General features: G+C 39.9%; 1 protein-coding gene across 2 annotated transcripts in view; it reads left to right on the forward strand.

The window, feature by feature from the left end:
* Positions 1-17128, forward strand: part of SNX25 (sorting nexin 25) — a 129899-nt gene that overhangs the window by 50323 nt on the left and 62448 nt on the right. For both annotated transcript variants that reach the window (XM_019534696.1, XM_019534697.1), the window contains exon 6: positions 8423-8493. In XM_019534696.1, coding sequence (XP_019390241.1) covers positions 8423-8493 — 71 coding nt within the window. The remainder of the gene's footprint in view (positions 1-8422; positions 8494-17128) is intronic.

Below are 17128 nucleotides of genomic sequence, written 5' to 3' on the forward strand. Positions count from 1 at the left end.
TGTGAAGTCAGTTGTATTGAGAGATTCAGATGCAACTTGTAGAAAGTTAATAGCAGGGCTCTTAAAAAGGCTGTCTGTCTTTATTTTTTTGTGTTTGTTTTCTGTATTTCTAAGAATGTTATTTTTTTTAAGTGTCATTTGCACATCTTTTTTTTAGAGTTCTTTTTAAACAATGCCAGAACTTTTGTTTCCTGTTTTAGTATTTGGAAGATTTTTCAAATTGTAGTTTTTGTATTAGTAATACACCTTTAGTTCACTTAATTCATAGCTGGTTTCATAGTGAAATTCTGCTTTATTGTTATTTGGAAACATCCCTTCATTTCCATAAATGAAGCGTACAAACTGACATTTTGCATTTTTGTTGTTGCTGCTGTTTCGTATTTTGTAGAAGCTGTCATTCATGCACCCACCTATTTCTGATGGAAAAGTAGGCGCTTTCCTTAGGTTGTAGCCTTTGATACGGAATACTGAAAGCTTCCAAAGTGTGAGATCTCATGTCATCAAGGGTTAACTGTACCTAACAGATTTTAAAATTAATGTGAAGATCCCAGTGCTCCTTAGTTACTTTTGGGGGAAAGCTTTGATTCCTATTTTACAAAGTATATGCAGTATCTGTTGTTGGAGTTTGTTTCTTTGTTTGTTAATTTCTTGTTCTTCAAGGAGAAAAACAAGGAGTGACCATGAAAAATGATAGAGGAGAGAGATAGGAGAGAAGTATGGGGGGGGGGGTGAGACAGCTGTATAAACCTGTCATGTACTGTTCTTTTCTTAAATTACAAATTACTATAGTGATTATTTGTATACATGACAGAACATCTAAGCAATCAGTATTTTCACTGCATAGTGAGAAGGCTGGCAGACCAGTGTATGAAGGAGGGTATTCTGTAGGTATATTAAACATGCGGTCATAAATTGGGGCACTTCACTGGAAAGTAATGAACTTAATATCTTTGAGGGTATGACAAAGAGCTGCTTTCTTACCTAATATTCTGAATGAAAGACTAGAAAAGGAGCAATGATTGACTTTCTTTTTGGAAAATACATTAGTGATGATGAACTGTGCTAACAGTTAAGCAATCATGGTTAGGCAACTTGACATTTTAATCCTAGGTAATTGGAAACCAATTATCCATATAGAGATATGTATCTGCTACCCTTACCTTAGTGAGTTAGTGAGTGTTTAATGTATTTATTCTTACAACATCCCTGTGAGGCAGAGAAATGTTACACTTGTTTTACAGGTAAGACAGCAGAGGCACAGAAAAGCTAAGCAACTTTTCCAAAGTCATACAGGAAGTCTGAACTGAACCCACCTCACTCATGTTTTAGGCTACTACTTGACCATACTTCCTTTTAGTTATTTTAAAAAACCCGGTGTTGGCTGAAATCAGCTGGGGTAAAGTAACAGTAGGAAGCATCAGAGAAAATAGGGGAAGCATTCCAGTGCAAATTAATACATAAAGTTCCAATAGTTATAGAAATACAAGGAGTGACAAAGGACAGTATAGCTGACTAAATGGGTACAAAAAGAAACTGAGAAATAGGGTACAAAAAGACACAAGACCTTTACAGATGAGGTCTGATAATTACAGATGGCAAAAAAACACTTGGTTAAAGAAGTAGAATAAAGAAGCTTGCACAAAAGGTTAAAATAAATCCAAAGACATTTTTAATTACATGGGGAACAAAAGATTGATAAAATGCAGTTGGAACTGCAAAACTGGCTGCACAGAGTTTGTAGGAGAATTGTATTAAGAGGCAGAGACTGCCTGAAAATCTAGAACTCCATGTTCACAAAAGGGAGGTAGAAGAATAATGCATCAATAAGATAAATAGTTTCAAAAGAAGAAAATTATACATTTGAGTTGCATAGACACTTACTTAAAGCAGGTAATAAAGTATCTGCATAAATTGAGTCCTGAGAACTGAACATGTTTCATTCAGGAGATGATAATTTAATGGGAGAAGTCAAAGACGTCTATAAAAATGAGTTTATTCACTAGAAGAGGTCTTCCCCCCCCCCGACTGTTTAGTTAACCTCAGTATGGTTGCATCTCAGAGGGACCTTAGGGTTCATTACAAACCAAACTGCTGGAGTTATAAAAGATTTAAGTGGTATGTCTGTTGTTGTGGAAATGCTGTCTTTCATGGTGTTACAAGATGAATTTTATATCATTGAAATAAAATAGAATAATCCGATCTAGTTTAAGTAGGTTGCATTTATGTATCTTGCTTCTATGTTTTAAGTGACAAATGGGTTTGCATGTATTTATTTCTGGAGTCTAGCACTTGGGTTCTTTCATAATAGTCAAGTCCTCTGCTTGTTACATAGATTGCAGTAACTTGAAGAATCGCACAACACTTTGTGGTGCCAGTCAGAAATGCAGCAGCTCAACATTCTTTTTTTTATTGGCTCTTAGTATAGTTGAAACTTCAATTTAAAAATGATTTTCATCAAATGTTTGAAATTTTGAAAAAATATTAGCGAAGAGAGAAGGATTAAATGTCCTGAGAAGAAAAGTATCTAAATATCTCTTAAGGAGAATGATTAAAATTTCAGTGAAGCAAGTAAGTGGCTTATGAAAGCCTTGAATGAACAAGTAGTGAAAATCTTCAGTAAAAATACTGCGTCTCCTTAGCAACATTTTTCATGATCATCTTATGCATGTAAGTATTCTTTTTTTTTTTTTTTCTTTTTTTTTTAGTTGTGAATAGGGTTTTTTTCTTTTATTTTCTCTCTTAACTCTGTTTAATTTTCCTATATATATTATGTATGTTCTGTCCAAGCTTCAGACTGTTCAGTTTGTAACAAAGGTCAGGAATAATGACAAATGACCAAGCAGTAGTATTTTTAATTGTAGAGACTGGGGAGATAAAAGAAAAATGATCAAAAGTTAAACTATGTTGCTTCATCTGGGTTATGGAAGGCCTACTTTTTTATTTAATAAAGGCAAGATTTGTTGAATAAGTTTGTTTCCAAGGAAGGTAATTCTCATTTCTCTTTCTAGTAGAGCCTATTCATTATGCCTACATAATACAGTGCATCTTCAGTGAAAATGGACACGGCTATTTAAAAACTTCATGAAAATGGCCTAAGGGTTCCCACTTTTTTGAAAAGCAAGCTGATTTGTGTCTTTAGCACTGATGCATATGTAGGCATGTTTTGAGTCTGGGTCTAGCATATTTAGGATCTGACAGACTATATATCTTATTTTAAGCTGCCTGCCTGTTTACTTGTAACATTAGAGCATGTGTGTCCAAACTTTGGGGATTTAGCTTTTAAATCTGGCACAGCAGACCTTCTGGCAGGTTTTGATACTGATGAATACATTTGTTGCTTTGGTCATGCAAGAATGTTGTTAGTGTGTCAAGAGCTGCTCTTCTTTGGCCCTTCTAAAACCTTAGATAATACAAGTTAAATAGTAGTGTAATTGTGCTTTTAGTTATTTGTGAGGAATATTTCTCAAGTCCCTCAGTGATAACATATGTAAAGTGTCCTTCAGGATCTCCTTTATCTCCCATATTGTACTTGGAAATGTTTTAGCAAGGTACTTTAAAACTTAGGATAGATTACCATGTGTACTCTGCTGATAGTTCATGATTCTGGGTAATAAATTCAAATGTGGTCTAAATAAGAATAATTCACAGGACTTCAAACTAATCTAAGGCCCCTGGCAGATATTACACTTAAGATGTGGTTGACCAGTTAATCGTATCTTGGGTAATAACCTGGCAACACGTTTATTCAGTTAATAATACAAGAAATAAGCCACGAAGTTATTACTCAAAAAATGTGTAATGTGGCATGCCAGCAACTGAATGTGTGGCTAGCCCCAAGGGCTCAGATGGTACTCCCATGGCTGGCAGCCCAGTCATCTGACTAGGGCTCCCAGCCACGGGAATGCATGGGAGCTGTGGTCAGATGGCCAGCACTGCCAGCCACAGGAGCACAGTTGGGAGCCCCTATCAGCTTATTAGGGCTCCTAGCTATAGGAGCACCAGGCACCCTGCTTATTGGTGCGGGGGAGCCCAGGATTATGATCCTGGCTCCCTCTGCACTGACAGTATGACACTATTGGAATCTAACCCCTTATCCCACAATCATGCCACCTGCTGTGCGTGACTGTTGAGACTGCAGTTCAGATCCCATCATGCCTTTAACTGACATGTGGCAGGGGTCTAATCCTAATGTTTCTTGTCCATAGGCTATTTACATTTGTTCTTTTCAGGGGTGTGCTTGGAGTTTATAACTGGCTGGCTGGGTCAAAACCTCATTGCAAATTAGTGTGCAGTAATCACACGTAGTTACAGTGCTCAACTGTTGTAATTCTTTTTTTAACAGTCTTCTCAGCAGTATTTTACAGACACTTGCAGATGACCCACTGATTTGAGTATCTCTACTCACTGTTACCTTTTATATGTTAAGTCACATATTGTACAAAAGTCAATGTGTAAACATCTAGAGGAAAGGCTGATCATTAGTAGCCAGCATGGATTTGTTAAAAACAAGTCAAGCAGACCCGTACCAGGCTCTCCCAAACAGTCGTGCCAAAAACAAGTCATGCCAAACCAACTTGATATTTCTTTGAGAAAGTAACTAATTGGATAGATGAAAGAGATGCAGTAGGCGTAGTATACTTGAACTTCAGTAAGGCTTTTGCTCTAGTCCCACTTGACACTCTCATAACTAAGCTGGAGAAATGTGGGCTAGAACATTACTATAAGGTTGGCTACATAATTGACTCCATAACTGTAAGAAAAGGTGGAAGGCAGAGTAGAGATGCGCCATAGAGTTTAACTCAATGCTGCCCAACTGGTAGTTCATAGGCTCTCACCAGCCTCAACTCTGCCTATTTCTCTTACAGCAGTGGCAGTCGTTGTCTCTGGGCTTCCCCTCCCTCTTCAGGCTTTTGGTTCCTGCTCCTACTCCTGCAGGGGAGAGGAAGGCAGCAGGGCTGTGCAGCAGAAAGGGGTCAGACTGCTGGTGCTGCGTATGTGGGGGGGAGGGTGCCAAGTTGTGCACACTATGTACTCTGCAAAGGAGGGAGACAGCTGCCAGTTCTGCATGCTGCATGTGGGCTACCTGCATGATCTACATGGCTGGAAAGGGAGCAGGGGTGCTGTGCATGCAGTGGAAGGGGAGAAATGGGTGGGGCGGCTAGACTGCCTGTACGGTGTGTGCATCTGGGAAGGAGGGGCTGAGTTGAGTGTTTAGTGGGGGCAGCCCTTGTGGCATGCAGCATCTGCTGTATGTGGTTCCCAGCTGCCCAGAAATTGGACAGCTCTGGCCTAACTGAATCAGGCATGTGTAAGCTTTTGTGAGCAAGAGCTCACTTTACTAGGGTCATTATAGATGGCTCAGTGTCAGAATGGTAGGAGGTTTCAAGCAGGGGCTCATAGGGGTCTGTTTTAGGATCTAGTGCTGTTTAATGTGTTTGTTAGTGATTTGGATGCTGGAATAGAGAGCTTTCTGGTCAGGCTGACATGAAACTAGGAAGGATGGTGAGCATTGGAGGGTCGAAGTGTAATTCCAAAAGATTTTCAGAGACCTGGAGAATAGAGAAAACAGAATGAAGTTCAGTACAAACAAATATAAGGTGCTACGTCTAGGGAAGAATACTCAAATGCACGAACAGACTGGGAAACAACGGACTGGGTGGTAGTATTACTGGTAAGAATTTGGGTATCCTGTTTGATAACAGACTCAATATGAGCCAGCAGTGTAACAACTGCAAAAAAAATACAAATATTATTTTAGGCTGAATTAGCAAGACTGTTAGGTATAAGGATGTGATGGTACCATTGTGCTTGGTGCCAACTAAGTCTTATCTGTACTATTGTGTGCAACTGTTTTCTTTTGCTGCACAGGGCAAAAGGATCAGTGGTTTTAAATTGTAGGAGAGCAGATTTAGATTAGATCTCAGGAAAGACTTCCTTATTGTTAAGAATGTACTGCCTTGGGAAGCTGTCTTCTTTACTGAAAGTTTTCAAGAGGAGACTAGATGAGCATTTGATAGAAATACTTTAGGACTAGCATTTGTGTTGAGGTCTAAACCAAGTGACCTGAGGTCCCTTAAATAGGATGCTCCTCTGGGGACACCTGGATGCACCCTTGTGGTGGGGCGGTACCTGGCTACCTACTTTAGTTCCCTAGTCTGGCCCTTTTCTCTCTCTTACCAGTTACATCTTGTTGATATTTGGAGACATTTTCTTGAGAGACTGCCTTTAGGTAGCCTAAACCTAGGGTGTGAGCGCCTTGTCTCCTTATGCTCCTCCTGGCCTCAAGTCTGACTGGGCAGTGTAGGACTTGGCCCCCTCTCTCCTTCTCCTGCCCCCTTTCTGTTAGTGGATGGAGGCCCAGCCCTGCTGGGCTCCAGCCTGTCTTACTTTTTTTAATCCAGGTTCTGACCAGTCTGGGCGCTGGCTCTCTCCCAGGTCTCTTGCTCTGAAAATGTCAGTCAGTCCAAAAAGAATAAAAGAAAATCCCACAGAAAAAATCGGAGTGCTGGACACTGCTCTGTAGCTCCTTGCTGCCCCTTGTAGCCATTGCAGTCCAAGGTGTTGTGACTATTGTGGACGGAAAAAAAAAAGAAAAGAAAAAGAACAAAGAGCAGGCCCGTACTAGGCTCTCCCAAACAGTCCATGATCCTCGGGGTACCCCTGCCCTGGATCCACTCCCCTAGCCCTTCCAGGGCCAGCACTAACAGTTCTCAGTCTGCTTGGGTATACTCCACTCTGCCTCCGCCCCACACCGGGGCTCCTTCAGGGTGAACATAAAACAATCCTCAATTCTTTGTAGCTCCTTCCTGGGGGGCCCCCCAAGGCACCAAAAAACCAGAGAAGAATAAAAGGAAATCCTTAACACTTCCCAAGTACTCATTCTTTTATTCTTGGTCAATGGAAGTCCCTTCTCTTATGCAGAAGGTCTCTTGGGCAGGGGGGTTTCTGCCATTGCCCCCCTGCAGGCCTCCGTCTTTCGCTGTCATTGTGGCTAGGGTGACCACTCGTCCCTAACTGGGTGGGATGGTCCCAGAATGGGAACCTCAAGTCCTGGTCCTGGCTGCCTGACTCTGGGACAACATTTATCCCAGATTCGCAGTGTTGTGCAGGGATCCACAGGAAATACCAGGTTTCCCCTTGCAGGCTGGCAGCATTCCAGCCTGCAAAGGGCTGCCTGGGGCTGCCGGAGTGGGATGCAGGGGGTGCCATGTATATGTGTGCACCCACGCATGTGCACATGGTCAGAAATACAGCCGGGCAGTGTGGAGAGCCACTCCCTGCAGGTATAGGGGGAGAGAAGGGGGTCAGATTATGGCCCCTACTGTGAGGGCAGGAATGGGGTAGGGGATGGGAGCGCTGCCCAGCCAGGGTGGTGCATGGCACTGGGCCATGAAGCGGAATGGAGCCCTAGGTGGCCGATCCAGGGGATGTAGGGTGGCAGCTGCCCACTGCTGTGCACATCCCCTGGGGGGATGGCGGGTGTGCAGCTGGTGTGGGGCTCCCAGGGGAAAGGCAACAGAGTGGGAAGCTCTGAGCTCACAGTGGGCAGCCCATATCTACCCCCACTCTGCTGGGCTCTGCTCCAGCTGTGCTGCTGGGTGTGGGGTGTTATGCATGTGTCCCACCTTTACATTTTAAAAAAGTGGTCAGCCTAACTGTGGCCATCCCCCTCCCTCTGGCCTTGGGGAGATTTTATATCCATCAGCCATGCCTGCTTGGTCAGCTCACTGGTCATCTTGCTCCCTGGGCACACATGTGGTCAGTCTCTTACTCCCCTCCCTCTGCTGGGTCCTGTAGTTGGCTGAACTTTGTGCGTGCGAGTCCCCAGCTCAGGGCCTGGCATCTCCAGGGGTCCCTTGTTACAGTCCCTTCCAGCTCTTCCAGGAGAGAATTTTCTGTACTGTTGCGCTGTATGTGGCTTTTGATCCTGAAATCTGTTTATTGCCCCAGGTTTGCAAGGACATCTTTAATCATTCTCCATATAGAGTTTTTTTTAAATTTCTTCATTCTTAACCCATGTTTAATACAGTTTACTTCCATTCCTTTTTATTACAGTAGATTACTTTGTTATAATTTTGACTTTTTAAGACCTTTTTTTTATATATAAGCTTTTTAAAATTTTTATCAAGCTTTTAAGAACCTTTTATACAGGGTCATGAGAGATAGGGAAAGTAATAATTAGTCCTTCAGGTGATAAATAACAACTTGAATGGCTTTCATTTTTTGTTTGTCTTGCATGTGAAACTTTTCTGCCACTCTTCTCCCAGACCTGTGCTTCTTTTCAGAATGGGAATATACATGCAATGAAAAATGTCTGCATTTCCCAGCAGCTAGTTTAACATTTTTGCTTCTAAAGTATACTGTGTGAGGGGCAAAAAAATAAAATAAGACCTATTTTTTTTCTCTCTATTCTTACAACTAGGTATCAGATTGTAGTGGAAATAGTTCAAGCAACCACAATCAGCACCTTTCCCCAAATGAAGAGACAGAAAGGTAAGTGTATCGTTTTTGAAAGGAGTCAAGGCTGTATTGTATTTAATATAATGAGTAGGATTTTTGACCTCAAGATGTGTGCATATATGGCTTTCGGGCAGATTTTGAGAATTCAGTGTTCACTGTTCCAGTTTTCATATACCTTACTAGAGATAGAGAGGTACTTAAGATTTTGCTTAATTTGTTCAATTATGCTTAAAACTTTACATGCCAAAGCTTTAACAGTTTTGTTTGTAGGCAAGGCTTAGAAGGTAAGTAGGACTCATTTTTAGTTTAGGACTTCTGCCTTTTCTGTTAAGGTTTTGTACAGTATTTATTGATAGTAAAATGAATATCTGGCGAAACCTCGTCAGGTTACTGAACTTGTATTTGTTGGATAATACTTGTTATTAATTAGGTTTTTAAATTTAGCACTTTCTACATATAATCTGTAATCTACCATGTAAGGTTTGATTATGAACATTTTGGAGGTGATCCTCTTAAACTTAGAAGAGAAGGAAGTTTTAAGGATGCATTTGAAGTCTGTGTGTTTGTGGAATAGTGTTTTAGACTGTGAGACCGTCTGGCTTGACAGCTGCATTATGAGTGCAAGAATTATAATTTTTAGAAGGTAGATATAATTATATTACACTGCAAAAGTGAAGTGTGGGGAGAGAGTTGGGGCAGCGTGTTGCAGAATAGAAGGTTGTGTGAACCGTCCCCAAGACACTCAACTATTAATACAATGAAAATACACTTATTAATACACTGAAAAACTTATGAACATATTAATTTAGGTGTAGCATACCTCACACTTCTTCACTGAAATGGGAGAATGGGAAATAAAGCAACAGGATCTGCTGTCCATATGTATAGGTACCTGTACATAAAAGACTAGTTGAAAATTTGCCTCTTGGAGTCCTTTAAAACTTTTAGAAGGGGTAGCTCCACTCCCATCATAGTTGCTATTCATATGAGCTGGTGGATGAAAGGAAGTCTTTAATTTGCAAACTAGACTAGCTGGACCAATTTCCTATAATACTTTTGGTACTTACTGGAATTGTGTTTTTGTCATTGACTCTTACACTGTGTGAGCTGTGGTTTAAAGGAACGTTAGTCTTTTTATTTTTGTACTCCCCACCCCTGCAATTTTAAAAATACATTTTGAGACAGATGCTCTATACGTTTTTTAAATACTATATGCATGTACAGCTTACATTCTCACTTACTTGTACTATATTTAACATTTTGCAGCAAATGTCAAGATTGCTATATCTGTAAGAAATTTGCCTGGCTGGGAAAGTTGGGTTATTTTAATGCAGTTTTCAGTTGGATGTGGACAAATGTAATAGAAACAGTAGGAAAGTCTAAGTTAATTTATAACCTAAAATGGAAGAGAAACTTGTATAGCACACTGGATATTTCTTTGGGTTTTCCTCTAGGCTTCTAAAATAAAATTCAATGATGCCAAAGAATCTCAGCTTTCATTTAAAAAAGGAAATTTCCAGCCCCCAGACTAGCAGGTGAAAGTCTTTAAATATGACCCAGGTGGTCAGCAACTAGATCATGAATAAAACATCCAACATATATCACGGATTTAAAATTAGAGGGGTTTTTGTTTTTGTTTTTGGTTTGTTTTTTGTTTTTAAGCCAATGTTACGTGGGTTGGAACCTGGCATATTATTTGAATACCTGAGGCTGGCAACACTCAAAGTCCTTCCTTTAATATCATAAAACAATGATTCTCAACCAGAGTGTTATGGCACCTTTGAGTGCTGTGACATACTTTCAAAGGTACTGCTGCACTCTGTTATCATAGTTAGATGTGCCAACACCTATACCTGATTCGCAAGATAAGCCTAGAGATTTCAAATAGGAATCCAGAACATCAAAAACTTTCAGACCTGTTGTGATCTTTGTGTTCTTTGCAACTACCCTATTATTTTTCCATTTCAAGAAAGGAATGAAAGCTAAGAGCTGGCATTTTATGAGGGGTGCCTTGAGTACGAAAAGTTTGAGAACCATTGTCATAAAACCATGCTATCTACACGCTGTTACAGAGTAAATCACTTATACTGAAAGAGGCAAGAGGAAACCTGAAACCTGAAACTCAGACTTAAGTTCACTGTCCATTAGAGAAAAGGAAATGTTAATGTACTTTAGATAGAAGGTTAGTTTACTGGAAAGCTTGCTGTGTAAGGTAATAAAGAAAGGGATACCTAACTCCATTAGTACTTTAAAAAATCAATACCTTTTAAAGTTGCATTTCTGTTAGCTAGCATGCTTTGTTGTAACATGGCTTGATATACAGTACAGAATTTTATACAAAATGTATTCTTTAACAGTTTCTAGAGCTTGATATTAATATTCATATATAAATATCTATCTGCCTTTCAGCTTACTTGAGTTTATCTAAGCATTCATTGTTCTAAGATCTCCTTCTTGGAGAAATTTACTGAAAATAATGAAATGGAATGAGTACCTATTACTTGCTTTTAACATTGCAGTTTTAAGTCTAATCTAAATCTATATTTATTTTTTTTTGAGGAGCTGGTTCTTTCTTTCTGTTGAATGTTTAATTGCCATTAGCTGTTGTCTGGCAACAATGGCCACCACAACAACACACTCTTTTGTAGATGGCATGGTGAGGTTGAATGTTAAGTTTGTAGCCTTAGAAAACACATAATTTTAGAATTGAAGTATTGATAAAATCCTCATGACATGAAAGTATTTTTTGTTAGGGTAAACATTTCATTTAAGTAAAATGTACTGGGTAAGTATGCTACTCATATTATGGCCTTGTGCCACATGCAAGGTTTCCCATGGTCAGAATGGTGACAGGTTGCACTCTGGGTAGCAGTTCTTATCCTTTAATTATTGTTCAGAACATTGGTGCACAGAACAATCAGTATTGTAGTCCACCCAAAGCTAGGATACACTGTGACTCCTATAAGAATTTCCTCCCCTTAGGTTGTTTCCTACTACTAAGCTTCCTTGGTAGGTGTTAAAAGCCCCTGTATGAACAGGGTTCCAATTTAGATTTAAGGTTTGAGTTAGAGGGCAGAGATCTGTTTTCTGAAATGCGTATGAATATAATCCAGAAACAGAGGAAAAAGCACAAGTTGCTTTGAAATCTGGTAAGCCCAAAGAACAGAACAGTTTTGTGCCAGTGCAGGGGTTATCAATCTGTTACAGTTCAGACTACTGCATAACCAATATCCCACTCCTAAACACCCTATCCCTGCTCCCGATCCTGTGCAACACTGTGACAACAGTGGTTCTCAGGTGGTACATCTTGGAAGTGTTTTGGGTGGGCTGTAATGGCAAACTGGGCCAGATGATGTTGAGAGTGGGCGGGCAGCCAGCCCTTGCCCAAAACATTTCTGTAACACCAGGCAGGATTATGTTGACAAGCTGGGCTGATCTGCATGTGCTATTCTGTGGATGCAAAGTGGCACAGGCACTTTCCAGGGAGCTCACTAGCCCAGGTACAACACCGAGAAAACACGGCTATACTTCAGTGTATCTGCAACATGCCTGGTGCTGGACTGGGTGGGGGAGGTTGTGGGACTGTGTATGGGGTAGGGGGAAGCTAGCTGCAGTGTGGCAGGTTGAAATGGGGGAATAAAGGACTGTGGGTAGAGGGGTGGGGCTACTTGGGGTATCCCAGCCAGGGGATTTAGAAAAGCTGAGAGCAGCTGAGCTAGAGAATCTGCTGACTGAATACGTTTGAACTTTACAAATGCCATGGTTTATATTCTCAAATTAATCCCACCATTGCTTCCTTGTTCTGCTGACTTCCTAGAGTGTGCTTCTATCACTCACCTCTCTGGCCTGGTGTTCTTTTCTGTGGGTGCTAGCACATTGTACCTTATTTTCCTTCTCCCAGCTCTCATTAAATAAGTTCCTAGCTTTGAATTTGTGCATAGCTCTTAACATTGATTCTGGGGAAGTTAGTTCTCATTTTCTTGCCTCTGCTTGTGTTTTGAAGCAGTCTTCATGGAAGTGTTTGCTAGGTGTGTTTGGTAGGAGTAACTTTTCTTTGGTACCTGGACAGCTGGAGCTGTAAAGGTGGAGGAACAACTAGACTTGCCTGACCAATGAATGTGCCATAGCCGAACACTTGTTGTTGGTATAACTTACAAGAATCATAATGAGACCTGTGCTAGTGCTTGAGAGCCAGAAACTGGAACTGCTGCCCAGTCAGGCTTAACTATGCAGTTGATTGAAAAGAAGAAAAAATGGACAGACCACATCATAGCTAAAAAATGTGTTAGACTTTAAATTGTTTCCCTGTTAGTAGTCTAGCATGTTAATACTATTTGTTGCTGAGACAGTCTAATAACAGGTTACTCTTACTATGGACAGAAAGTAATGTAACTTCATCCTTTCAATGCTCCTGCTGCACTCAAACAGTGGAAGATGGTTTGCAATATTTCTTTCCATGTTTTGAAAATTGCAGCATGTGAGTTTTATAGCTGCTGGTTCATTTTAAGCAGTCCATTTTGGATCTGACTTCTAATGTGAATACTACAGAGGCGCATACTTGAGCTTTGAGATAAAGGGACACTGTGAGGTTCAATGATTCACGGTAGTGATGCTTGTTGTGGGTGATTTAATTTCTTTGGCCAGGAGCATTATTTTTTGTAATCACTAACATTTAAATGATGGGAAACCTAATGTAGCATCAGTGCTTGCAGAGGTGCTGACAGTTTTGTTTATTTTGAGCATCCTATAGCCACTGTGAATAGATGCTTTGGTTTTACACTAGTCACAGTGCAGTGAAAGTTGCATTCCTTATTTTCTCAGAGGCAGGCCTGGTTTTGACATTCATTTGCTTCCTCCTTCCTTTGTCTCCCTTCTCCCCATGCACGGTCATACAATTGCAACAATGACTGTTGGTGGGTACCTGTTTTTTTTCTCATCCTGCATTCTCTATTTAAAACTGATTTTTGGTTGTATTCTTTCCCACTGTAACCTCTGCTTTGGTCTTAAGATTCCCATTTTCCTATAGTTAAGCACTAGCCATGAAACCCCTTGTTCTTACCATCAATCGAGAAGGAATGATTTAGCTTTAGTAAAATTCAGTTTTTTCAAAGTGAGAAGTACTTCTATTAGACCTGAAATGCTTCTGTGAATATCTGCTCTTTATTTTAATCCTAGCAGAAATAGTTTTTAAGTGGATAAATATTCATCTGGTGTATTTTAAATCTAGGCATTGCAGCACTGAGTGAGAGAGAACCTGAAAGTAAAATTGACTGAGACCTGGCTACAGGCAAATGAAAATAACTTATTTTTTCATTCCCCAAATGAAGAGACACGCAGAAAGGAAAAAGATTGCAAAATAGCAAAATTGTAATTTTTTCAAGTAACTTGTTTTGATAATCCAGCTGTTTGCTTATACAAACTAGAAAATGTTGTGCACTTCAAAACATTTTTTAGGGAGATGCTTTTCCTTTATTGGTTCTAAAACATTTTTTCTTTGTTTGTTTTCTCATTACATCACAGTAGTGTGCAGAGGCCGCTTACAGACATGAACCCCCCACCGCCACCCTCCAACAGTGGCACTTTAAACTCTACATGCCCCCACACTGAGTCCAGTGCATACCCAGAAGAGGCAACACATTATATCGGGTGTTTTAGAGAGGCTTTTTTGGTGTTTTTATCTAATAGCTGATTGAATCCACTGTTAGAGAACAGAGTCAAAAAGCCCTGCTGAAGCACCCAATCTATACAGATGCTGCAGAGCCGTGTCGAACTAATGTGCTGCTTTTTCCAGTAAAGTACGTTTTTGTGTGGTGTTTTTTTCATATCTGTCAGCAGCCAGAGGTTCTGACTGATGTCTTTGTTACTCGTTGTTATATGAACAAATATGAAGGCATGATCTTTGCCTCAAAGAGCTCAAAAGCAAGTGGATCTCTAATTGGTCTTTGCCCCAGAAAGGCTTTTGGGATCACCCACTTGCTGTGAACCCCTCCTTCCACATGACTCTGCAGCCAGATCAGAAGCATCTGTCCTAGGATGATCAGAGAAACTCTTCAAAGGTTTCCAAGCATTGCATCTTAACTGACCACAGATTGAAAGAAAATCACTTCTTGTCAGGCATGGAATGAGAGACTGACCTGAAAGAGAACTCTGTATAAGAAATCCTCTGTACTGAACAAGAAGATGTCTCATGCTGGGCATTTCACCAAGCAGAAAGCCTTTGTAAAGTGAGAGAGAGAGATGAAGACTGACATAGAGGCAAAATCATTGTAACAGGCCTGGAGGGGAGGAGAAGGGAACTTGCATGGTGTGTTTCTGAAAAAAGTTTAAGCTTAAGTACAGACAGCCAAAAAGCCTAATGCTGAATTGATTCAATCTTTACAAGATAGTCTAAACTACATGGATTGAACCGATAAGCAAGTGAACCAGACAGTCGCTTTTGATTCTGGAAATGCAGCCACATGCTTGCAGTGGTTCAGACCAGAAGATGGGGGGCACTAGAGCACAACTCCTTGCTCAGCTGGACTAGACAGCTTGGGCCCAGGCTTGCCCACACATCCTGCAAAGGAAGGTTTGCAAGGAAGGTGCAAAGCACCTTGGGATGCTGAGGGACTGAGAGTTAACTTGAATCTGGACAGGATCTGGGACAGAACTTCAGTAAACTGATTTAATCTAAAACAATGAAGTCAATACTATATCCATCCAGGTTTATCTTAAACTGGTTTCAGCCATTTTGAAAGTGATTTATGAGTTCTGAACTTCTGGTGTGTTACAGATTTGAACTGGTTTCCAATTGCTTATACCAGTTTATGTGGAAACTTGTGTCTTTAGCCTAAATGTTCAAGTGAAAACAGTGTATACTTCTAGAAGTCCTGAAGATTAGTTGACATCCCTACTATCCATATAAATATGCATCTAAATGTTTCTTGAATTTTGCTTAAACTCAGACATCATTTATATCTTGTGATGATGAATTCTATAAGCTGATTATATAATTTTGCTTAAATAGGTTTCTCAAAAATGGAAAAATAATTGTAAGAAACAGTTTTAAATGTCCACCTTCAGTGCCTTGTGAAATGTTTACCTTGTGTAGTTCCCTTTGAATCCTTGGCTTGAAAGTTATCTTTAGGTTATCTACATCTTAATTGTACTTTTCTAAAATTAAAATTAACCGACTTGCAGTAAACACTTTTGAAGAAAAAAGTAACATTTAACTTTTCATCCATTCTCTTAGCTAACCACAGAACTGGGTTGGTCTTTATACATTTCATGGTTTTGTCATGAGCTTGTAAAAGAACTGTATGTTACTGTACTTCTTAACTTTTAAATCCATTTGCCCTTTCAAAATTGAGCAAATACTTTCCTTGGTTGTAGGCAGCCTCACAGGACTCATAGAGGTATGACGATCAGTAAATACTTGAAGATTAGTCACTATTTACCTTCACTGGAAAAGGCAAGAGTGTTTAAATTAAGTAGCTTTTACCACTTAAAAATTTTGAGGCAGGAAGTATGTATTGTTTGTACTCGCCTTTGCCAATCTCTCATGAAATCTTGCAAACAGTACGTACAATACTGTGTATTTATGAAACTTTTAGAGATTAGCAAATAGAATTAATAGCATCTATAAATGGTGATGTTAAGTGACAAATCTGTAGCCTCTATAATGGAGACTATGGTGTCTATAAGTGGTGACATTAGGTGACAAATCTAGTTTCACAGAGCAGTGTTATGATGAGCAAAATTTCTAGTACCAGTGTAACTTTACATGTGTACCTTTTGCTTTATGCTCTTTCTATAAAGAAAAACATATTTTTGGTAAGCAATAAAATACAATTTGTTAATGTTCTTTTATTAAATATTTATATATGTATTTATAAATTTTTACTTTTACCCATCTTATTCTGTGGTGGGTTTTTTTGTCGTTGCATCCCTTTCTGTGGAATCTGAAGAATAAAGTCTGTTTGTAACAGATTTATACAAGACACTTGTGATAATAGTGCATGATATATGTGCTACACTGAGTTTGCACAGCACTGTGCAAACTCAGTGTAGCACATTTAGTGGGTTAAAAGCAGACCATATAATGAATTCATTAAAAAAAAAAAAAAAAAAAAAAGTCCACAGGCTTGAATATGAGGAATTGCTTGATAGTGCATGTCAGAAACACCACTATAGTTTGAGGTATTTGTGGGTGTCATGAATGTTTTCTTTACTGGTATGTGGTGCATATGGTCTCATTGAAAAGCCAATATTATGGTGTATTAATTTATGTCACTTTGATTTCGGTATGGATTATGTTAAACTGTCTGTGCATACATTTATGATTGTATGTTACTAGAGCAAGAGCAATTGCCATTCCCACACACAGACAGAAAGAAGGGGCTGTTGTTGACATGGGCACCTAAGGTATTGGCTGCCTGTAATGGGAAAATAAACCCTTCAGTAGTGAAAGCAGCTCAGAAATGGGCCATTAGCTAGAGCAGGGTGGGCAAAATGCAGCCCATGGGCCAGATGTGGCCTGCCAGGCCATTCTATCTGGCCTGTGGCACCCCTAAGAAATTTAGAAAATTTAATATTTATCAGCCCCTGGCTGTCTGTCATACAGCCCTCGATAGCTTGCCAAAACTTAGTATGTGGCCCTCCGCCCAAAATAATTGCTTGCCCTTGAGCT

The sequence above is a fragment of the Crocodylus porosus genome, unplaced genomic scaffold, assembly GCF_001723895.1.
Source record: "Crocodylus porosus isolate Cpor-Errol unplaced genomic scaffold, CroPor_comp1, whole genome shotgun sequence".
NCBI classification, from domain to species: domain Eukaryota; kingdom Metazoa; phylum Chordata; order Crocodylia; family Crocodylidae; genus Crocodylus; species Crocodylus porosus.